Genomic DNA, 25,498 nt, shown 5'->3' on the forward strand with positions numbered 1-25,498 from the left:
TGGACCATCCGGGCCTGGAGCGCCCACTAGCAGCCGGCAAGAGTGTCGAGTGCGCGGGCATCCGCAGGGAGGGAGCGCGGGAAATGCGGCTGTGCGGGCTGAACTGCGCTCAGAGAGACGCAGGCCGGGCCAAACTGTATGACCCATCCAGTCAGCAGGTAAAGCTGGCGAGGCGCGGGGAAAACAATTGGGAGGGACGGGATTTAGAGCATTAAGATGTGACCTTTCCCTAAAGGTGTTTATACCCTAGCTGATAAGGCCGGCAGGACAGAGGCAAAACTCATTGAAAAAGTGTTAAGGGGGGCACATCAGGAAGGGCCATGGCTGAACTGTGGGCTTCCCGTGGGAAAAAGAAACAAGTTGGACTCAGAAGAGAGAATGGTGGCCTGAAAAAAAGATGTGGTTCAAGTCTTGAAAATAAAATAAGTGGGGAAAAGTAACAGTGGAAAGTCTTTAGGAAATTGAAAAATTAAGATTAATTTATCATTGTAGCTATCTTGTGCAAAGAAGGCCATTGTTGTAGACCAGGCTTTGTCTACGTCAGCTCTGCAACATTTCAAACTGGATAATTCTTTGTTGGAGGGAGAGGGGCTGTCCTGTGTTTTGGGGGACGTTCAACAGCACCCCGGTGGTGCCACTAGATGCCATGAGCATCCACCACCAGTTGTGGCCACCAGAAACGTCTACAGACATTGTCAAATGTACCCGATGAAAAATCGTGCTGCCACCTCTGCCCCATTGAGAACCACTGATGTGAACCAGTGATTCTTCAAAGATGGTCGTCAGAGCCCTGAGGGTCGCTGAGATCCTTTCAAAGTCAGAACTCTTTTCATACTAAAGGCAACATTTGCCTGAATTTTTCACAATGTTGACATTTGCACTGACAGTGGAAAACAACAGTGGATAAAGCTGGCACCTCAGCAAGAATCAAAGCAATATAAACTATACTTATAGTCATAGTATTGTTTTCCACCACTCACAGTATAAAAAAAAAATGCAGCCACTCAAAAATGTCCTTTATGAAGCACTAAAAATTTTATTAAAATGACCCTTCAGTACATGTCTTTGTAATACTCTGTATGACAAAATGAGGGAAGTATTCATAAAGTACTTCTGCTGTACACTGAAGTATGATGTTTCAGGTAAAAACCCTTGTGAGATTGCATTGTAAACTGAAATAGGTAATTTCTTCATGGAATACAACTTTCACTTAGAATGACAGACAGACTTAACCCGTTATTCAGGCTTCAGTATTTGACAGGCCGGTCTTAAAAACGAACAAAGGGAGCCTGTTACTTCAAAACAACTGATAGTGTTGCCAGTGATAACATTCAAGAATTAAAGCAAAAATTACGATTTTGGAAAACATATTTACCATAATGATCTTGACACTTCCCGATACTTCCATGCTTTTCTGAGCTCAGTGGTGACATCAGATGTAATTCTTATTTACGTTGTTGGATTATATGCATTAACATTTGTTAAGACCTGAATAAGTAAACTAGTATTTTCAAAATGATCAGTGCGTGATTGCAGTAGCCAGCATCTGGGATGGTTTCCCATTGAGCCCTACTCCTGGCATTCATTTGTGTAGTTCCTTCCCACCTGGTACCAGGATTGTTCTGTGCTGCTTACGTAATAGGGCATAAGTGATAGTATATCACTTCTGATATTAATTATGAAAGACACCAAGGTGGTGGCAGTGTTTATTAAGCTGGGTAGAGGTTTACATGGCCATGTTCACTACAAACCTAAAACTGAATATTTATCGAGTCAAATTTATGATTTGTGCACTTTTCTGTAAATGCCTCTACACGTCTTAAAGTGTGTGTGTGTGTGTGTGTGTGTATCCCTAACAAGACACTCAGAGCAGGATTTATGCCTTAGTGACATTTGTAATGCTTGGTTCATAGTAGATATCTGAGGGGATATAGTATGCAGAGTAATCAAATGGTGCTTGAAGCTGTACCCTTCTAGGGGTCTTTCCTAAATCTCTCAGATAACTTAATCTTGATTCACTTTACTCTGGTATAGGCTACATCCACCCATCACTTCCCTACTTACTTTGGTCTATGTTCTTGGTGTGTCTATTGATACATTTAATACATTTAACTACGCTGTTTATAGACCACATGATCCTCTTCCTAATTGCCAGAAATACTCTAAATTTATCATGGTTAACATTTAGTATCTTCCACAATAAATAGAACAGCTCAATATTGATTTTCAAACAAGAGAACTTCTTGTACAGTTGTACAGTCAGGGTAAATACCTGAAGTAATTTATGTAAGTTGCCTAAAAGAACCTTATGTGGTGTTCCTAATAGTCTTTAGTAGTGCTTTCTTAAAATCATCAAGCTATTTTAAAGATTTAGAATGCCAACAATCTAGCACAAGCCCTGCCTAACAATGCCACATTGGATACAAGATTTAATACTAAACTAAATTCTAACACTAACGGAATTCTAACCAAATCCAATGTTAGCAACCACTGATAAATGGTAGTTGCTTTGGCTTTTATCATATATATCTTAATGTTTTGTTCAGATGGTTGATTTTTAGATGAAATCAAAACTAGTTAGATAAAAGTCACATTTAAGTGCTAAAATTTGTTCAAGCACTGTATTTTATATTTAGGCATGTTGTTTAAAAAGGAAGGTGCACAGGTGGTCAGCCATAAACAAGTGCTTTGTTTTGCATTTAGTTTTCCCAGAGATTAAAAAAGTTAAGCACATTGTAACAGATGAAAAATGTTTTTATTATCCATTTTCTAAATCGAAGTATTTTAAATTTTATACTTAAATATACTGTTTAAAACAACATGAACACATCTCAGAATATTGTACCACAAAGATTGATTTCTACCCTACTACCGATTTACAGTTATGTTGTATGTGGAATTTCATTCATCTGGTCAGGAGAACTCAAAATAAAAATGAGAATTCTATTGTGGGTGGGGGAGATGGAAAGCATTAAGGAGAGAATAAACAACACACATTTCTTTCATTCCAAATGTGCCAGTCATAGCATAGGTGCATAGAGTTCTACATCTAGTCATATCGCACCAAGGATTAATTCAGTGTGAAAGTATCACTACAAGGTCAAAAAGCGTGGGCGCAGAGTTATGAGAGGGCTGGATTTTTTTGTATAAAATCATTAAAACTCTGAAAAAACTACAAAAGCATCTCGAGAAAATATAATCAAAGTAAAAGCAATGGAGTTTATTTCAGTGAAATTATTTTTAAATTAGATATGATATGTTAAGCTCCCATATCCCCCAACCTGGTAGAAAAGTTCCTCTCAGTGAGAAATCATTTATTTTAATGGCAAAATTTTTACATATCAGTAAAATCTGTTATATTTAAAACTATGTATACAGTACATTTCTGGCAAAAACCTTATACGTCTTTCAGTTGTCAAAACAAAGTAAAAATATGGTTGCATAAAATCACAAAAAATATAAATTGCTGAAAAGATAATAAAAAAAGATTAAAAATCATTTGCATTGACTTGCTTACATCTTCCATTAGGAAGAATTTGCTGACTACATAAAATTTTGAAAAATCTGATGCAACCTTGACATACTCAACCAAAAGTTGTCATTTCAAATATCCCAGCTTAAAAAAGAATTTACTGCAATAGTCTGTGCATTTATCATACTATGTGTACAAGTGCAATATTTAAATATCTTCAAAATAAAACAGTAACTAAAAGGACTCATAATAACTTAAAAAGAAGCAAAGTTTACAAAATTAACAATTTTTAGAAGGTCCTATTTAATTGGTTCCTCTTTTTGTCACCCTCCCTTCCCTACAACAGCTTATAGAGACATTATAACAATGTCTTAGTCCTATATACAAATTTGTAACTTTAAAAATACAGTCTTCTGTTCGTAACATCAGGAATAATGGTGCACTTAGAGAACCTATGTAAAATCAGTATCTTCAAAACAGAGGGCCACATACAAGTTACAAATACAGTTGTGAACTTATATTTAAATGGTACTTCTATTATTTTATACAGCTTTGAGAATCTTAATGAACAGAACAATCCCTGGACAAAAAGAAGCCAAGATTTTTCTTTTGAATTCAGTGCTGGAGCCAAATCTATAACTACGGTAACTATGCAAGCTATCATGACATTTGAGTACATTATTGTCTGATTATACAGGTGCTCACTGTATTTGCCAAAAATAACCCTAAATTTAAGCCTTAAAAGAGAAAAAGGTAGCTCTACTGCAATGTAAGAAATGATTAATACAAAAAAATCAATTTCTTGAAGTTAAAATAGTATAAGGCAAATATGGGTAACATTTATTAGCATATACATGATACCAGTTTTATCTGAGGTGACTTTAAATCTTCATTTACACCTATTATGTAATACTATTTCTAAGAGAAAGATAATGTAAATCAGATATCTTAGGAAGATTGAGCATCTTTAGGAAGTTCCTATGTTACTTTTTAAAAACTAATTGAAATCCAAAACAATTGTGACCATTTAGAAGAATTAACCAATTTGTTCCATATTTTATCAAAATAATAATGTCATACCTGACTAAGGAGACATAACCAAAACTAATTGGATCTGGTTTGAAATAACCAGCTATAAAAGAAATTTGGAGGAAACTGGGGAAATCTAAATATGCATGATTAGATGACATTAAGGAATTACTAATTTTATAATAGAATTATGTTTTTTAAGGGAAATGTCATTATTTTTAGGACATGTCTAAAGAGTTGAGGGGTGATAAGTATATCTACAACATCTAAATGATTCAGGGAAACAAAGCAGATATACACATATATATATCTACATATACATATAGATACAAAGCAAATATGGCAAAATGTTAATAAGTATTAAATCCAAGTTGTAGATACACATGTATACACCCTATAGCCTTTCAAATTTCCTGTTTTTAAAAATGTTTATAGTAAAATATGGGATAAAAAGTATATCTGAACATTTAAACAGTAAGAGATATTCTTTTTGTGCACTGAATCAATTTAAAATATACGTAATCAAATGACAAGAAATGTTTGCATACATTCAATACTGACTGACATGATAAGCAGAGGAATTTGTGAGATTGGCAAAAACATGATTTATTTACAGTATATGCAACTCAGCTCTTGTAACAAAAAGAGCAATTTATGTACAGAATAAAATGAGACAAATTAAAATTAAACTTAGTGCCTAGAGTATCTGAATATATTAGTTCTGTGTGTTTTTGGACTTGACCAAGCTAAAGAAAAAATTTTCACGTGTCTCCTATCTTTGATGTGACTTATGCTATAGAATATTAAGAGGGGGACATGGAAGAGTCATCCAGACTGCCCCTACTGTTGGAAGATACTTGCTATTTAAAAAGTTAGAGTCCAGAAAACAAAATCACCCATAAAGTTCTCTGGGGAGTCTAGGCAAATATTTATTGAATAAATTTATGAAACAAATATATAACACATCAACATGTAATAATATATGAAGGCCTTTATGGTAAATTAATATTCTACAAAGCCCTGTGTATACTAAAATATAAAATAGCCAAAAATCAAGTGAGCCTGAGACCTATATTCTTGTGTGTTATATTATGCTATATGCCTACTGAACAATGAACAACAAAATTATCTTAATTCATTTTTGCACGTTAGGCTTTTAACTATTAATCAGGTTCCAATCCCTGTGCAAAATGCATTCCAAAAGGCCAAACCTCAGTTATAATTATGTATAACTTTATTATAAATGGAAGCATTTGGCTATGATTTATTATGCATGCTTATTGCTATCAAAGAAATAAGCAAAGTTTTAGGTTTACTGTGCAAGAATTTTAATTAGATTTGCACACATCTCAAAAAATTCTATTGTGTGACTTCCAGGTCTTGGAGTTAAGTCAACAGGAGAAGAGTCGAGTGAGGTCACAGATGAGGTAAGAGAAGCTTCTGTGGATTTTCCTTGAGCCTCAGCATCCGAATCATTCCTTTGGCAAGACCGATAGTTGCTAACTGACCCCGATCTCTGTGGTGTAGCAGTCCCTGATTTGGCTTCAGTAATTTCATCTGGGTAAAAAAATTTTAATTTATTATAATCCATCACACCCAAAAGAAAATTTTTACTACTATTTAATTTCCTTCTTTGAGTGTAACCATTGACCAGCTATCAAGAGCACATCTGTTTTGAATACCATCTCCAATAGAGGCAAAGCATCTCTGATAAATCACTCACCTTTTTTACACACAGCATGTATTCTGATGGCTAATCGAGACTGGGTACAGTATGAAGCTACTCATCAATTTTGCATTCCAAGATTAAGAACCCAATAAACTAAGAACTTGGGGGCTTAACAAACATCATTCCCCAGCAATAAAAATTAATCCCCCATATTAACATTATAGAATAAATGAACTTAAAATTTGGAAGGAATCTTGGAAATCATCTCATCCAACTGTTTTATCAATAAGAAAACACAAATCCCTAAAAGTTAAGTGATTTGCCATAAGTAACAAATGAACAGTCACCTAACTCTCATCTCTGCTTTTCACTCTCCCACTTTCTCTTCATATTTGATTTCAGATCTCGTAAAAGAGCGACAATGAATACAATCAAGGAAATGAACAAAAATCAAGGAAAAACTAGAGTTGGGAACACAATACAAGAATAAATGGTCAGTCATTCCATTGGTAAACCCAGACAGATGCTAGTAAACCTAAGGTTGAGAATTTGATCCAAATAAAATGAGAAAAATAAAACCCATCCCGTATCTCAGGCTGCATTAGTATGCATTAGCAGATAAATATCATTTGGACATAAAGATAAGCAGACAAACAGGATTGGCCAGCATATCACAGCTCAAACCTGTGTCTTTTTGATACTATCTTTGAGTTTATAAAAACAAAGTTCATAGGTGAATCTAACCTAATAACTCCATACAATCTTAAATGAACAAAAAAGGCAACATATCTTAATTTATTTGGCCAATGAAGAACTGCCATAAACATTTACCTAATTAAAGGCTTTATTTGTGAAATAACTTTTATATATACAGCTATACCCTTTCATAACGAGGTAGAGAAAGAATAGTTACTTGAATCATGAGTCAAATGTGTTCCAACAGGCTTTTTAATAGATAAGGTAAGTTAGGTTTAAGAGCATATACATGGAAATCTGCATTGATGTAAATTTCAAACCACGTCATGATAATCATACCAGTTACTGTAAGTCTCTTAAGTAGTCTACTTATACATATACTTCGGTATGTATTTTTCCCAATTAAAAAAAAATTAAATGTCTGCTTTCTGCAATTAATTTATTACCTCAATATGACCAATCAAAATAGTTGAGAAGGAGATATTCTGCCAAACTACACATAATGATAATCAGATATATATTCTAAGTATACATTTTCATTTTTAAACTATTAAAACAGTACAACAGTCTTCAACATAATTAATGTTTCTTTAATAAATTTCACAAACGTACTTTAAGACCTTACCGTGAAGTAGGGTCATTATTCTGATGACCAATTAAAATACCTAATATAAAATTTTAAATATTTCAGTGATTTGATCATCAGGTTGTCTGTGATTGTTTAAGACAGTTGGTAATAGAAATGTACAGCAGTCTAGGTTTAAGGTTGGCAATGTCACTTTTAGCTAATTGATAGTTATCTTGGACATAAAATGCTTTAGTCTCGGTAATCATTATACGTTTCACACAAAAGTGATCCATTATTTACTTTATTGAAAGGGAAACAAAATTGGAATCATGTAACTCTCACAAAAATTATAATGGATGCATATTTCTGATTATGTTTCTAGGGTCAGGATAGGAGGAAAAGGCTGGTTCAGAGAACAACCAGAAGTCCATACAAAACATTTCTCTCTCAGTACCCTACAAGAAACCGTACTCAGCAAATAATTCCTTGTACTGTGAGCTACTAATCAAATCTATTTACAGTGCCTTGACTCAACTCTAAAAGCTAATAACTATAATCCTTAAATGAAAAATTAAAAAAATTATTAATATCAGATATGAAAATTATTTCATAATAAAAACATATAGAAAAGTCAACATTTATTTCTAAGTAAAACATTTTATCTTACCAGAATGAACCACATCAAAAAACAAATGTGGCAGAAACTATCACTTTAGGATCAGACTGCATCTGGATTTAAGGATTCTACAAGATAATCTTAAAAGGATAATATATACTCCTTTTATATATTATCAGATTACCAGAATAACAAGATTCACAAATGTTGTCATCACAACAGCATAAAAATCTCACATTTTCCATTCTTTTGCTACTGGGTTACTAAGAACAGTTCAAGAAACTTTAAAAGAATAAAAGTCTAAAAGGCCAAAGTAAGTAACAAGGTCTAACATGTCATCTGTGGTGTTTTGTGATGTACATACCATCAATACTACGGAAATCCAATAAGTACGTTCTACTATCCACTTGGTATAACTGTAGACTCATTTTGGAGTATGTACTTGTCACAGGATTCTTCCTTCGAACACGCAAATAATACGGGTTTACAACCTAGCGTATGGTATGGATGGACAAAAATAAAGTCAAAAGCAATTCTTTTATAAAACACTTTATAGACTACAGGTTTGCCAAATGTGCTAATAATCAGAATGCTCTTTCTTTCCTACCTTCCATTCATAATCCAGTTGTTTAATTGCTCTACAAACTTCTGCCATGATATCATTTGGTCGACTTTGACTTCTAATTCCCAAATGCCATTTTGCTTTCCTTACACCTTGGTGTTTGGATTTCTGTGGATTTAATTCATCGAGGGTATGGCGTGCCCTTGGTGTTTCAGCAACCAAGAATGGTACTCTTTCAGGATGGGGCCGAGTCAAATGGTGATCATCGAGAAAAGAATCAGGTGGGCTTGTTGCCAAGTAAAAATCTTTGGCCTCATTCATTATTCTCCTGTTATCTATTATGAGGTGGTAGGCAACTGCCAAAGGGTCCTGGTGATTTCTGTTATAAAGGCAGCTGAGAACCTCCTCTTCTGAACATTCAAATTTTTCACATACTTCTTTTAAGGCTTCATCATCAATCATGGTCGAACTATATGATGGATCCTCAGGAAAGAGATATTTGGGAAGATCCTGTTTAAACCACTCATGTTCCCTGAGAGAAAATGGCAGGGTCAGAAGGATTCTGAGTAAAGATGAGACTGAAAGTAACTAGGGAATTTACGATATGAATTCATTTATATTTATACTCATGCTGTATTATTGTTTTTTTAAACTGAAATTTTCCTCTTTTGGCTCACATTTTATTGTATATATTGGGAGAAATGCTGCAGCTTCCCTGATTTTAAGAGGGAGAAAGCACTGCTGTAGTAACAGGAAAATGTCCATACTTTAGATTATTACATGTAAATTGGCAAAAAGTGTAAAACACAAGAAAAATCATCTCACTTAGATATTTTTAAACATAAATTTTAGAAAATGATTTGTCCTTTTCATCAGATAGTAAAATCATGCCCTGATATTCACACTCTTTTTTAGCTAGTCTACAGTATATGGAGTAAGTGGAAAGGGATCAAGTTCTTAAGTTCTACATGTAATCTTTCCTCCTCCTTCAATATCCTAATGCTTTCTTGTTTACTATTCCCAGATCTACATCTGATTGTTTTCTTCCTTGTCCCTCCATCTCAGAGAGATGTGCTGTCTGGCCATTATAAGATCAAAGGGACATTTCCATAGGAGGAAAAAAAGGAAGGAAACAATGATGGTAGAAGAAACACAGTTTGCAGTGATTTTTTTGTAAAGTCTTCATCAGAAATGGCTCACCCAAATTTTATAAGATTTTTCACCATCACTTTTACTTATTTAAACTATTAGGTTGAACCATATGAAACTGGCAATACTGATAAATTTACCTACAAAACAGCAATTTCATATGTGATTTAATATCTACTACTACCGAAAAAGTCATTGATTATATTAAAATTTTCACATTCCTTGAGATGAACAAAAGAAAAAAATATAGAAAAATTCATGAGATTACAACTCAAATAGCAACACATAAATTTACTATTAAAAAGTATTAATTCTATGAGAATACTTAAAAGTCAAATATGAAGCATATTATAGAAAACTTAAAGAACCACTACAAAAATCTAACACCCCACCAGTCTTTTTTATTTTCTATTATCTATTAGCTTTTTTTAATTTAAAAAGTAATATAATGTTCACTGTTACAATTTCAAAACAAATAAAGATAAATAAAAAGTGAAAGCCCTCCTTCCTACCAATCTTACTTCCCTAAGATAGCCAGTATAGTGTGTATTTTTAAATACCTAAATAAATGAGTCTATACATTATTTTTAACATAACAACAGGATTACATTATACATACTGTCCCACAACTTTTTCTTTCACTTAACTTGTATCATTGATACTATTAGATCTGATCATCTCCAAGTTGCTTTATTACCTGATATCTTTGATTGTGGCCCTCTTCATGGGATCCACCTGCAGCATATGTTTCAAAAGGCTAATCACAGAAGGATTTAAATACTGAGGGGTATAAAAGATTCCATCACATATCTTCTTAAAAAGAGTTGGCACGTGATCATCATCAAATGGAAGGGTTCCACATAATAAAGCATAGAGAATAACCCCACTGCTCCATATATCTACCTCTGGACCTGCATACAATCTGTAACAGGAAATACCCAGTGGATTAAATAATCATTAGTAACTGAAGTGTCAATCATTTAATCAAAACTTTTAAATATGGATACTTCATAAGTAATTATTAGTCAGAATATAGTTTCTATAATAGCTGCTATGTACTACACATAAAAGATTGTATCAGTATTTGAAAACAAAAATCAAGAATTTTTTTTAAATTACAGACTGTAGGGCCAGATGGTGGCTCAGGTGGTTGGAGTGCTGTGCTCCTAACACCAAGGTCGCCAGTTCAATTCCCACATTGGCCAGTGAGCTGCGCCCTCTACAGCTAAGATTGTGAACAACGGCTCTCCCTGGAGCTGGGCCGCTGTGAGCAGCTGGTAGTTGGCTTGAGCTGCTGTGGGCTACCATGTGCTGCCAGGAGTGGCTGGCGGCCAGCATGAGTGGCCGGCAGCTGCCAAGAGCTCCCGTGAGCGGCCAACCGACGACTGGCGGGAGCCGAGGGGAGCACAAGGCTCATAATACCAGCATGGGCCAGAGAGCTGTGTCCTACACAACTAGACTGAGAAACAATGGCTTGAACCAGAGTTGGGGAGGGGGGCAGAAGGAGAGGGAGGCGAAATTATGGACTGTAGGTAAAATTCTGTTCTTATTACCTTCCTGTGGTCCTCCATGAGACCCAACCAATAGGGCCAGACCTTGAACAAACAGATCATCCCTGAATTTAAAACTATTGTTGTTTGGTTACAGAGGAGAGATTAAATGATGTTTCATACCTGAGAATATTCTTTACTGATGGACTCTAAACCCTCTCTCCCAAATAACCCAAGACCTCCTACCCAGGTAAAAGGGGCCAGAGGCTGTGGAAGGAAGCCAAGCTAACTGGTTCACAGAAGATTCTAAACTCCTATTTGCAATACACTAGATTAGGTGCAGACTAGTTAGATAACCCATCCAAAGTCTGGCTTCGGAGAAAAGATTTCTTTAAATTGGTCAAATCAATTGTTGAAATGATCAATAAATACTATTTTGAAAGTAAAAGTTTCCATTAATCCAGCCCTCACAGAAAAGCTTTATCCAAACTAGGAAAGTTAGACTTGAGTCATGGCCCATTACATATATGTATAATTACAATACATTTCTTTTTATTTATTTAGCACTGTCCCTGGTATCTAGATCCTGAATTGTTTTCCTCACAGAAGAATTTAGACAACACAGATGAAATCAGTTTATAAAGAATTCTGAACATTAAGTTAATTTTAAAAGAGATAAAGCTTGATAAATCTAAAATTAGGATACTTCTGCCTTATTCATAGCCATGACTTTACAGAAATATAATTTCTCTGAGCAGGCTAAGCAAGCATTTGAAAATAGGAAGAAAAAACTACAAAATTTTTCCATTCTGAATTAATATAAGGATGTGAAACAGTCAAAGAAATGTGGTTTGAATAAAAGTTAATTATAAAAACTACTAAACAAAATCAACCTTCTCTGCTTTCAATTTCAGTGTTACAGTGGAAAACAATTACTCTTAAAAACTTAAATTTTCCTATCATCTAAACTATTCAAAAGGCTGTATGGTACAAAAATCTTCGTGTTCTCAAACATGAGGTTGGTAAATTGAGAGATTAGAATTCTTATAATATTGCAGTCTCAAGATTTTAAAAATGAAAATTCAAAATGAAGTCTGAAGATTTTATTTTTTACTTGAGTCCTATTCTCCAGGACACCTTATCATAAAACATTAAGCTACTACAAAATACCATCTATTTGAAAAATTAAAGCTACATATTGCACTTTTCTTTTTTTTTCTTTTTCCTTCAAAGAGGGCGCAGCCCACAGTGGCCCATGTAGGGATCAAATCAGCACCACGCTCTAACCAACTGAGCTAACTGGCCACCCCTACACATTACACTTTTAATTCTTCACCTAAGTAAACAGTAAGCCACTTCTAACTACTAGATATTTCTGTATTATTCAATTTTTTAATGTCTCACCTATCTTTAAAACTCACTAATTTTAAACCTTCAATTTCTTCTACCAGTGGAAAAAAAATGTACATATGGACTCTCATCTAAGTATTTTAATATCATATTGACTCGGATACCAACATTCTCCTCTCTAAATGGAGTCCTTAATCTCTTATGTTTTATTCTTAAAGAACACTTTTTTGAAAAGAAAAATACAAGTCTGAAATTTCTTTCCTTTCACTAGAATCAAACACTATACATTATAGACTAACAAAATCTAGGAGAAAAAGACAATTACATATGCATGGAGGGGAGGGGGTCAAATATTACCTTCCTGAAATTACTTCTGGTGCAGCATAGTTGGGTGAGCCACAACTTGTTCTTAAAAATTCACCATCTGACATCATGTTTGAAAGACCTGAAAATGCACAAAATCAACTACTCAAGATTTCCCAAGGACAAAAATAAAAACAAAACTCCATTAAACAGTAAAATTGAGTTTGCAATAAAGTAATAAATCATTTTATTCTTTGCTACAACAAAATCCTACAGTCTTTACTGTTCCCAAATAGTTTTCCATTGCGCCCTATAATTTGAAATTTTTCAACATTTAAAGTTAGTGCAATTTTTTTGAGTTTAATGAGTATATATTAAGCTATTGGTTACTAGAATAAACTCGGCATGTTTAAGTTTTATTAATACAAAAATTACAAGAAAAAATGTAGAACAGATGAGAATTAAAAGTTTCTATTAACCCTTGTTCTGATTCTTTAAAAAATGCATAATAATCATTTTGAAGTCAAGGCACCTCTGCCTTCTCAAAAATACACTCTACAAAAATAATTATGACAATGAGGAATAAGGAGGTCAAATAATTTAGTCAGTCACCAAGAAACAAAAAAACAGCTCGGGGCCTCTTGGCACTGTTCAGTTAATCTATAGATTAAAAACTATATATTCAAAACTGAGGAAGATATTTATAACAGTCTCCTCTGATCTGAACTGAAGCTAAGCAAAAGAAAGTTGCTTTTTCTCTTAGGTTTAATAATGTGAATGACAATTTATATAGGAAATAAAGAGAAGGTAAATTCATTTTTAACAATCCAAATAATGTTCCTCAAGGTGAAATTATTTTCTATCATTTAAAATACGTTACCTTTTTTTCCAAAATAATTTTGTCCTTATAGTTTACTTTCTGGTTTTCAAAGTTTGAATAACTAATTCCACCCAGTCTTTTTCCTTTTGCTCCATAATTGATCAAAACAACACACTGGAAATAAGGTCACTAACTTCTCCTTTACACATAATAGGCTCTTTCAAATGTCTCTATCTCTACTGCCACAAATTTAAATTGTTTACATACTGTCACAAAACTCAGTTTTAAAGACATAAAGCTAAAAAAAGAGAATGCCTCATCTTTTTCCTTTTTGTATGCTCGTGAACAAAATGGTGAGGCTATACTACTTTGGGATACTCACTCTATTATTATACATGAAAGTAAAAGTTATCTGAAGAATGCTACTGATGTTCGTTAAACATAATGAACATATGAAACTATAAAAATCTCCTTACCAAAATCAGCTATCTTTGCATTCATGTGTGCATCAAGCAGGACATTTTCAGGTTTCAAATCTCTATGAACCACCATATGCCTGTGACAATAATCCACACCAGAAAGGATTTGTTGGAACAGACGTCGACTTTCTTTTTCATCCAGCTAAAAGTAGAGAGGCATCTTAAAAGTGTCTTTCAAAAGAAATCATCCTACTTATAATTCTCCAACCTATAAAATGGCCAAAATGCATGAAACCTTCCAAATGAACCTCACTCAGGAGATACTTTGGAAATGCAGAGGAGATATATGCAGCACAAAACAGAAATGCTAAGAGGATCTTGGAACCCAAATCAGTAACTCAACTTTCTAATGTTATCCCTCTCATGACTACATTGTAATAGCTTGCTTTCCTTATAGCTCATGGGCTATTTCAAATAATTTCAATTTCTACTTGAAACGAGTCAAAACTAGGCATCTTTTCCCCTACAAATTCAAAACATGTAATCGTCCGTTCCTTCAACAAATATTCATTGAACACCTTCAATGTGCCATGCACTGTTTTAGACACTTGTGGTAAAGCAATGAATAAGACAAAGGACCTAATCCAGTTGATGAAAACACACAATAAACAAGTAAATACAACATCAATGAGTGATAGTGCTTTGAAGAAAAATAAAGCAGGATAAGGGCACAGTGTTATGTTGTGGTGGGGATACTATTTTAAGACTACGTGGGGAAGTAACATTTAAGCACTGTTAATGAATTATCAAGCAACCATCTTATTATATGTACTGAAATAAAACGTTTTAATTTTAACAAAAGAAAATCCTTAATTCATTTATTTCATAAAACATAAAGGCACTTAGCTTTAATCTGCTTACTGAAAAAAGTATTTCTTATGCATTTACTTTTAAAATATTCTTTAAAAGCTTCTCTTTCCATCTATCCATGTTTTCTTATGTTTTTTTCCTTTAGTGATAACCATTACTTGAACATTTCCTGCTCCCAAGAAGTCATTTTTAATAAATAAGGTATTAATCCTCTAGGCAAAGGACTCTAATATGCAATTCTCTAACACAGGTCACAAATCAGCATTCTAAAACTAGAGTCTTATACCTTAAGTGACATGGATAATCTAGGAGAAAAGATGAAATAATTTTTTTGAATGCAAAATGAAAACTATCAAAGTACCATGAGATACCCTTCCTCTAAAGAAAATATTAATGTGTCAGCAAGTTAACTGATTAAATTTAAGAAGTAGAATAACTAGATAGGCTACAAAAATGAAGATTATACATGTTAATAATACAGTACAAAGGATGAAGAAGGGGAAATCTACAAAGGAAGATTAGAAAAGTCAAAGCGTATTTCCAGTTAAACATGGCATACTGAACTGTTTGTCTACACTCCTTGCAATATCATTAAAATGACATATGAGGACAAAAAGAGCAAGAGAAGAGACAGCAGAAATCAAGAGGAGTCACTAAGCTGGAGAGTGAACAGTGATAAAGACTTCACTAGCCAGTAACCTAAGCCTACAGGGACAGAAACCAATAATAAACTTGTCTACACACCGAACCCTGGAAAGGCTCAGAAACTGGAATCATTAGGAATTTCTAAAGGTAGAAGTGAGAGGTGGGCTGAAAACAAGGCAACGGGTTGAAGTAAGACATTGTAAACTCAGCCCTACTGGGAAATAAGACCCATGATTTACTCTTTAATAAGGATGACCCAGCTCCTCAAGGAAGCCAAGCAGGGATGAGGCACCAGAAGGAAAACATGGGCATTGAGTGAAAGTCAACATACTAACTAGTGACACCTGCAGCCCTCTTCCCCATTCTGCTTCCGAGTACTGGCAGCTAAGATGATGACCTCAAGGAAATTGGAAGGTTCTTTTGAAGCAGCTATCTTATCTAAGGAAAGAAATTTGTAATTATTGACATTTGGTATACCCTAATAAAATGGACAGGACCCTACCTAATCAACCTATGGGGAGGGCCACTACAATAAGTTCCACCCACGTAAGTTTGGCATTTAGTACCTCACTCTCAAATGAGTGGACAACCAAGAATCACCAAACATCTGAGGAAGGACCAATACACAAAAGACAAAGACCAATAAAATGAATGGAGGGGGGGAATGGAGCAGGGAGCACAGAACGTACAGAAACAATGCAGAGAAAAGAAGAGAAAAAAATTTTTTTAATTAATGGTCATCTTCAGACATACAAGATTATTACATCTGTGGAGCAAAAATAAGCTATTTAAAGAAAAAGAAAATTTCAAAAATAAGAAAGATCTTTGATATAGAAAATATGACAGCTGAAATTTTAATATGCAACAAGTAAAAACTGAAGGAAATTCCTATAATGTAAAGCAAACTGACCAAGAAATGTAAAAGGGAAGCAAAAGGAGAAGGAAAACAAGATACCAATTCAACTTGTGCCTGTTTCCATGTTTCCAGGCAGAACATGGGGGTGGGGGGAGGCACAGTTACAGTGAATAGAGAAGGGGAATACCTGAAATTTAAATGAATCATGTTAATCAAAATTAACTTGGTTAATGAGTTGGATTTTGATGAAAGTAAACATGCTATATAGCACAAATGAATGAATGATTTAAAGACCTTTAGATTGGGAGGGGGGAAAAACTGGATTCTCAGTGCTAGATCTGTCTCTTCCAGAAAGAGGTTTTTCCATACCATATAATCCAGATGTGAGAAAAGGTATGGGCAGGGGGCATTCAATTTTTGTATCTGTAACTTAAGATACGTTCGAAATGTCTTCTAAAGTTCCTTCCAACTCTAAATTCTTTACGTCTAATTCCTACCTCCTTCATGGAGCCTGTTCTTACTACTTCAGGTACATCAGATTTCTGAAACCAAAAAATGAATGCAATTTAAATGTGGCTAGGTTTGACCAGTAAGGCCTAGATCTTTAAGTATTAAATAATATATTTTAGATATATATTAAAAGTATTTGTATGCCCCCAAAGCATTAAGTCTGAGGATCATGAGTTCTGGGGTCTCAATCCAATTCTGTCAATAAATCATGTGACCTTGAACAAATATACAAACTGTGAGTCTCAGTTAACACATCTGTGTAAGTAGGCTAAGGAGATAATCTCTAAGGTCCTTACTAGTTCTAGATTCTAAACAAATATATGACTAAGGAAATTGGTTACTAAATAGACCTTTTAACAAAATTGCTTTCTGATATCTTGAAGCTAGTAAGGGATAAGGGGAGTTACAAAATAGATACAGGATTAAATCAGAACTGCTTACCCTTCCATTTTTACAGATATAATCAAATAGCTCTCCTCCTGAGACATATTCCATCACCATGAAAATATCAGATGGTGTACTGATGACCTGGTACCTGGTGAGAGAAAACATTATCTACCAATATTAAAACATGTATATTCATTCATTCAATTAATATTTACTAAGCACCTGTAATATTCCAGGTACTGTGCTAGGAGCTGAGCAAACTGCAGGAAATAAAACTCTGCCCTCGTGGAGTTCATGTTCTGGGAGCCAAGAAACAAACGTTAAATAAATAAGCAATATGTCAGGTGGTGGGACGTGCTACGAAGAGAAACAGAGCAAACTAAGGGAATCTTTCATACGGGATGTTCAGGGAAGGCCTCTCTGATACAGTAATATTTGAGCAGAGTCTCAGGGAAGTGAGGGAGCAAACTGCCGTTATCTAGGAAGAAGGTGAACCAGGCAGAGGGAACAGCAAGTGCAAAGTCCCCCAGGTGGAAGTTTGCCTGGTGTGGTCAAGCAGTGGTAAGAAGGCTAGAGCAGAGTGAGCTGGGAGAGGGAAACAGGATGTGGAGTCAGAGAGACAACTGGAGACCAGACACCTTACAAGCCATGATGAGGCTTTGGCTTTTACTTCTAAGGAAGATGAACTTTTAAGCCGTTGTCATGTGATCTGGCCTATTAAAACGGTAAGTATGGGAGTGATGTGAAGAACTGAGTATAGATGGTAAAGGGAAAGCAGGAGGCTCCCAGCAGGCCATGAGATGAAGGGAGCTCAGGCTGGGCTGATGGCAATGAGGAACGAGATGCAGTCAGATCCTTAGATACACTGAAGGAAGAAATGAATGGATGGCAGGAAGGGAGAGAAACGGATGTTAAGGATGGTTCCTAAGCTTCTGCCCTGAGGAACCAGGTATTAATAGACGGTGAACACTGGGGGGAAGAGCAGCTTTTGGATGGTAACAGTTTAGTTCCAGCCATGTCGAGTTTCACGTGCCTCGTGGACATCCAGATGAAGATGTAAAGTAGGCATACGAGTCTGGAGGCCAGGGAAGAGGTTTCAGAGCAGATGTATATATAGGGGTCATCGGACCTCAACAAATGAAAAGAGGTGACAGGGAAACATTTTGAGTCAGCCAGTTCATTACAAAAGTCTAAGCAGTTTTCATTTATGGCCTGTACAATAAAGCTGAGCAGTAAATATATGATCTGAGGACCCTACAACTGGCAAGTGTAAAACAACAGTAATGTTATTGCCTTTTTGAAATACTGTATTCCTGATATTCTGTTATTTGTTTTATCAGATGTAAGCATCATGGGGGAAAGCCCTTTCTGAGGCACTGTCTCCAGTGGGGCTAACGTATATCATGTGGAAATTTGGAGGTCAAGAGCTTTTATTAGCATCATTGTTGGCTCTGCAGCAATGGGAGTTCGAGCATTATCTATCAGAAGGGCACTGATCCAGAAGACAAGACAATGAGAAAGATAACTGCTGATAAGCACAAGCGCAAAACAGGAACAGGGGCTGAAGTGACCGTGAACGGATTTAGATAAAGACAGGAACAGGAAGAAACTTCAAAACCTTCAGAGAAGACCAAGGAAAGTCAGTTATCTTTCTCACTTGTCGGATTAAGCAGGTTAACAAAAACGCATGAAAAAAATGATATGAGTATATTTAATATAATCGGATCTTACAGTTTAATTATATGAGGATGCCTGAAAAGCTTGAGGTTCTGAATTTCTCTGCGGATTTTTCCTACCACGTCAAGGCTTCGAATCTTCTGTCGATTGAGTATCTTCACAGCAACTTTATGCCCAGTCAACTCATGTTTGCCAACTGTAGGATAAATCATTTTAATAAATTAGTGCCAGGCTTGATAAATAACATATTTAGACATATTCTAAGAGTAATAATCTGAGCATTCTCAGAAAATACCAAAACAAATTTAAGCTCAATTCTGTCTGATATACCCCTGAATGTTTACATATTTAGGAGTGATTAAGTGGGAGAATACATGAGAAACTGGTAACAGTTGATTTATCCACGAAGGAAAGTTGGGAGGCTAAGGGAGAAAGAGGAGAGACTTCCTTTTTGCTGTATACTTTTTTATTCTGTTAAATTCTCTTTCTTTTTTTTTTAACTATCAGACATACAAATTGAACTTTTTTTCTTTGGGTATACAGTTCTGTGGATTTTCACACATGTAGAAATTGGTGTACCACCATTAGAATCAGATACAGAACAGTTCATCATCTCAAAAAATTCCCTCATGCTATAAACAAACTTCCCCTGTCCATAACCCCTTGAACCTTTTAAAATATGGTTCACGAGCATGTATTTTCTGTTTTTTCAAATAAGAAAAAAATTAATTTCTGTTGTTAAAGACATTGAGTTTGCAGTATTCTGTTATGGCAGCCCTAGTAGATTAATACAATATTTTTTTTACTATTTCTTAGTTGTATACTCAACATTAATATTTTAAACTTGTCTTTAAAACATTATTTTAAACAAAGAATTTTTCTCATTATTCCAATCTTAATAGGCTTTCCTGCTTGATCTGGGATTTCAGACGAGAACCTACAGACCATCGGGTTCAACAGTTTTCAGCAATTCAACATTTTCCCCACCAGGCTATCTCAGACAATGAGTGATGGGGTCCTCTGCCCCACCACCAGCCCTGCAAATTGGCAGAGGTAGAGGAGGGGATGGGGTAGCTCCTCATTATTTTGAATTTTTTTAAGCATTTGCTACTTTGTTCAAGTATTTTAATTAATGTTAAATCCAAGGTCAAATTATAGACATTTCACAATGGGAGAAAAAAGTCTTTGTTAAATAAGGCTCAAAGAAAAATGTTGTTTACATCAGAGTCCTAATTCTCATTCCTTTTCATGAATACAACCTACCACCTAAGTTCAACTTTCATTTCGTCCAGATCCTTGTTTAACCTTCACAAAATACCTCAACAACGTAAATCTTTGCAGCAAATGAGCAAATGTGCAACTGCAACATAGTCTCCTTCTCGTGCAGGGCGGCCTGCGGGGTCTCAGCTCCCGCTCCCCACATAAGAACGCAGGACACGGTGAGACCAAAAAGGAACACCCACGGAGCCATAGGTAGGGGAGTCATATCACTATATTCTTGCTGGCGGCTGGGTTGGAGACACAGGAAGCAGGAGCCACACTGTTCGCAACCCTCACTGCACCGCTTGCTAGCTCAGCCACACCTTCTTGCTGGCCCCCATTTGCTGCCAGCGTAGCCACAGCAGTTATATTAGTGGCCAGTGGTTCACTGGTTACAGCTGACGGCCAACTAGCCACAGCTGATGGCCATCCAATCACAGTTGATGGCCATTTACTCCCTGAGCCAGCACCTTTCCACGTGAGGCTGAGAGCCTGGAAACTGCACTCCTGGCTCTGTCCCCACACTCCTCTAACCAAAAGGATTATCACAGAATCCTAAGGTAAAAATGCCATTTTTAAACTACTCCAATTTAAAAGGAATCTCTAAGTTTAACTACCCTTTATATATAATATAGCTCAACTAATCTCCAAACCATCTATGGCTAAGAAATTATAGCAGCTTCCTCAAAGACGGCAGATTAACAGATTGCACTGGATTTACTTCTGTCAAAACCTCATAAAAATATACATGAAATAAGTGAGGAAGAAAACCCTATGTCACAGCTAAAATGAACTGTGGAAATCAAGCACATTCTTATTTCTGATAAGGCTTTCTGCAATCTCCAATACCAGTCAGATGTGATTAAGAACAGTCAACTTGACTGTTAAAACCCAACTCAGAAGTATCTTCTTTCTGAGACCTAGTTTATTAATCCCTGAAGAAGTACTAGTCTCACCTGTCCAAACTACCCCCAACATCTCCAAGCCCTGGCTTACTAGGAACCTTTTCTCATTAACTGCACAGCTGAAACAGGACTGGGAAATAGGCACAATACTGGATAATACTGGCTGACTGAGACTTGGAAAGAATATTAAAGCGGAATCCATTTAGGCCTGAACTCCAATTCATCACAAATCAACCAGTCTCCTCTCATATCATACCCTGCTCAACTTAATCTCAACCCCAGTTAACTTTAAGAAAGAACTGGGGCTTATCCAAAACTCTAGACGTATATTCTGTCCTTAAATAAGGTACTGGAATAGGAGATTCAAAACATTTTCTCAAATTCATTCATCTGGCATTAAATACAGTTAATGCTGCCAGGGAAAACAGTACAGACGAAAAGCAACCCGGTGTCCGCAGACCTTCCTGGGCTCTGAAGATGACCAATAACTATAACATGAGGAAAACAAACTCATTTTACAGTGCAAAAGAATAAAACGGAGGGGCGGGGAGGAGAATATGCACGAAGCTCACCCAAGAAATGAATGTTTTAAGAAAAATTAACTATTTCAGGGTGACAGGAGAATACAGAAGTTATGAAATAAGAGCAGAGCAAGACCTATTTTGCAATAGAAAAATTAAAATCATTTAGAAAGCAGTAAATTGCAACAGAAATGTGGCAAAATTTTATGGCACACATACCAGAAAATGAGGAAGAAACTAGCAAGAATAGGAGGGAAGGGAATAGAGAATCAAGTAAAATTCGACTTATGAGTAATAAGGGGTAGAATACTATTCCATCTTAGAAGCTCCCCCACCTCCCAAAAAAGGATAAACGGAATGAAATCAATAATCAATCAAGATATAGCTCAAAACTTTTTTAATACTTGAGCATTTCATCAAATTATAAATTAATTAGAAATATAAAGGCATACGTCTTCACTTTTGAAACAGTAGAAGAAATCACAAAAGTATGATTATATAAATAGTCAAAAATTGAACCGGTGGCAGGAGGGGGCAGGTGCCTCAACAGCAACTGTAAAGAGATGGTTCAAATGCATACTTGAAGACACTGAGAACTAAATAGATAGGATAGTGATTAGTTTGTTTTTCTTAATGAGAAATTAGTACAGTAATTCCTTTTTCATGGCTGCGTAAGCCATGAGAACATTTTAAGGCAGTAAAAGGGTGGTCAATGTCCTAGAATAGCACTAAGGGTGGTATTTCTTTTTTTTTTAAAGGCAATTTTAAAACTTTTATTTAAGTGTGTTTTTCCGGGACCCATCAGATCCAAGTCAAGTAGTTGTTTCAATCTAGTTGTGAAGGGTGCAGCTCACTGCCCCATGTGGGAATGGAACAGGCAATCCTGTTGTTCAGAACTTGCGCTCTAACCAACTAAGCCATCCAGCCGCCCCTAGACTATTTTTTAAAAATATAAATCTAGGTGATATGTTATACTATATTGTAATTTAGGTATACAATTTACTAGTTAATATTCATGACATACCCACTTCGCACATAACGAGCTAAATAAATAATAGCTATAATTTCTATGCCTCTAGCTCCCATTCCCATAAACTTCAAACCCACCAATCTGTTCCATCCTCACCCTTCCAATCATCACCAATCCTGAGAATTGTGGCTTCCAAAGTTCAACCCATGTCCTGACTTTTTCAACAGATTAGTACTGCTAGACACAGATACCACAGCACCAAGTCCTTGGCAGGGATTTCCACTACTACCTAAATACTATATGAATACTTGTTCAGTCATAGGAGAGCACAGAGGCAAAACACAGCTTCATTTACTTGAGCATAAATTTTAAATGAAGACTTTTTAAAAATTTAAATCTAGGTGACATATACTATATTGTAATTTAGGTATACAATTTACTAGTTAATATTCATGACATACCCACTTCCTACCCAGATGTATGAATAACTCTCACTAACCCTGGAAGATTGGTATAACTAGCAACACTTTACAGATAAATGAAGCACAGGAAGATGAAATAATTGCCCAAAGTTACACAGCTAGTGACTTGCAAAGCCAAAATTTGAATCTAGGTCTGTCTCAAAAACTTGTGCTGTTTCCAAAAATAGCTAAGTGAAATGTGGTAACGTTCTAAAAAAGACAATCCTCAAAAGGACATTATACAGTTTAATAACACAAATATAAATATCCTTTTAATATAACAAATAGAAGTTAACATATTAGAGGAATCCTTAAGTTATAGTCTTATAGTTCAAAAAATAGACTGAATTCCCCTATACTAATAAGAATTATTCTAAAAATTGATTCATTCGTTCATTTAAGAAACTGTTGTTGAGTACCTGCAACTATTATATGCCAGGTACTGCTACTATGACCTTTCTCCTATATGAGAAAATGAATCCAGTCTACTTAAAAACCCACCTTATGTCAATGTCAGTATTTTAAGACAAGATACCAAGAAGACATTGTATCCATTCTATCAAACCAATTTAAAAGTTCCTCAAAACTTAAGGCATTATTAAGAAGAAATGAAGAGCATAAAATTATAAGCGTACAAAACAGAATGGCAAGTGTAGTGGGGTGAATAGTGCCCCCTCCCCCCAAATTCATGTCTACCTGGCACCACCTCAGAACTCAATCTTATTTGGAAATAGGGTCTTTGCAGATGTAATTAGTTAAGGATCTCAAGATGAAATTATTCTAGATTTAGGGTGAGCACTATAGCTAATGACTGGTGTCCTTATAAGAAGAGGAGAGAAACACACACACACACACACACACACACACACACACACACACACACACAGAGAAGGTGGCCATGTGAAGACGGAGGAAGAGACTGGAGTTTCGCTACCACAAGCCAAGAACACCAGAAGCCACCAGAAGCTGGAAGAGGCAAGGAACAGATTCATTCTCTCCTAGACCTTCAAAAGGACTGTGACCCTGCTAACCTTCATTTTGGACTTCTGGCCTCCAGAATTGTGAGAGAATAAATGTGTTGTTTTAAGGTACCCAATTTGTGGTACTGTGTTCCTATAGCCTTAGGAAACGAATACAGTTAAGTTTATCAGTTTATAAGTGAGTTTTCTAAAATATGATATTCACCATTAACAAGCGAACAAAAGTAATAGTATTTTTGAAAACAGGTTTTCTACACTGTACAACACATGCCTAAGTATTCTTCAGTGGAACACACTGTACATGACGCCAGAACCAAGCAGGTGTTCAGGGTGTGTGAGCATTAGTTACTCCCCTGTGCCCTCACACAGTGACATCCATAGGAGTTACTTACCTGGATAGGACTTCTCGCTCCTAGACTATTAGGTTCCAGCGTGTGGTGTTCTGCTCTTTGAAGTTGTGCCTCATCATTCACAGACTATCAGGAGTCAACTCTTACAGCCCCCTCTTCAGCGTTCTAATTTGGGGATTCTAATTTTCTACGGGCTAGAAAAGTCATAAAACTAAAATTATAATAGATTTTCTAAAGTATGCTCTACCAAACACTAGCACTAGAAACTCCACAGAAAAAGATTTCATAATCTTTCTGTCCTGGGAAAGGACTTATGTCCTGGGAAAGGACGTATGTTCTCTCTTTTGGAAACTCTCACTATGCATATTAACACAGTAAAGGCTCTGAAAAGCCCTGTAGTAGAGAATCCTGTTAAAATTTGTTTAACCTGGTATTTCCCAGGCTTAACTGGATACAGGTTTTTCTTTCCAAGGTTTTCAAATGTCCCAACATTGATGACTAAAATATTTTCTTTCAGTATAGGCAGTATCCCTCTGACTATTCTTTTCCTCCCTCTTTCTTCCCAGCAATCTTGGTAATTTAAGGCCATCATATGATCATAATCTGTTATGTTTCCCTTACTTATAGGAACAGAAATATTTGCCTTGATCCCAATTACTAAAATATTTCAATATTAGAATTTCAGTAGCATAATACTTTTGAAAATACAGTGTCGTATAGTTCAGGAAACACATATTACCACATTTGAGCCTCACAATAAACCTGTGATGCAGGTAATATGAGACAAAGAGAGATGATGCAATTTGTGGAGGTAAAGCTATTAAGTGATTCCGTTGGGACAGGTTTTCTGACTCCGAGTCTTCTGACCTATCCACTATACCCGACCATCACTGTGCATGAGAGGGGAAAAAGGGCTTGGTACAATAGCAAAACCTGAACTCTTTTCTCAAAACTAGACTAAAG

General features: G+C 35.6%; 1 protein-coding gene and 1 long non-coding RNA gene across 6 annotated transcripts in view; one reads left to right on the plus strand and one right to left on the minus strand.

Moving 5' to 3' along the window:
* LOC148758466 (uncharacterized) lies at positions 1–20,314 on the plus strand. Of its 2 annotated transcripts, none has more exons than XR_016020611.1 (4): positions 1–158; positions 4,023–4,116; positions 5,879–5,928; positions 6,573–6,759. It is a non-coding gene; the product is annotated as an uncharacterized LOC148758466 (long non-coding RNA). The 2 variants fall into 2 exon arrangements; XR_016020610.1 differs by lacking the exon at positions 6,573–6,759 and adding an exon at positions 19,991–20,314 and having other exon boundaries at positions 6–158.
* The window catches only part of PRKAA1 (protein kinase AMP-activated catalytic subunit alpha 1), a 27,911-nt gene continuing 5,607 nt past the window's right edge, over positions 3,195–25,498 (minus strand). The window contains exons 2-10 of one of the 4 annotated variants that reach the window (XM_074328971.2): positions 24,578–24,729; positions 19,143–19,284; positions 17,466–17,559; positions 14,201–14,345; positions 12,959–13,046; positions 10,459–10,683; positions 8,658–9,144; positions 8,415–8,541; positions 3,195–6,058 (exon numbers count right to left, since the gene is read on the minus strand). In XM_074328971.2, the coding sequence (XP_074185072.1) occupies positions 5,814–6,058; positions 8,415–8,541; positions 8,658–9,144; positions 10,459–10,683; positions 12,959–13,046; positions 14,201–14,345; positions 17,466–17,525 (1,377 nt within the window). In that variant the 5' untranslated portion in view covers positions 17,526–17,559; positions 19,143–19,284; positions 24,578–24,729 and the 3' untranslated portion in view covers positions 3,195–5,813. The remainder of the gene's footprint in view (positions 6,059–8,414; positions 8,542–8,657; positions 9,145–10,458; positions 10,684–12,958; positions 13,047–14,200; positions 14,346–17,465; positions 17,560–19,142; positions 19,285–24,577; positions 24,730–25,498) is intronic. The other 3 variants (XM_019737213.3, XM_074328972.2, XM_074328973.2) reach the window with 3 other exon arrangements.

The sequence above is a fragment of the Rhinolophus sinicus genome, chromosome 3, assembly GCF_057876585.1.
Source record: "Rhinolophus sinicus isolate RSI-liver-muscle chromosome 3, RSI-T2T, whole genome shotgun sequence".
Lineage (NCBI taxonomy): Eukaryota > Metazoa > Chordata > Mammalia > Chiroptera > Rhinolophidae > Rhinolophus > Rhinolophus sinicus.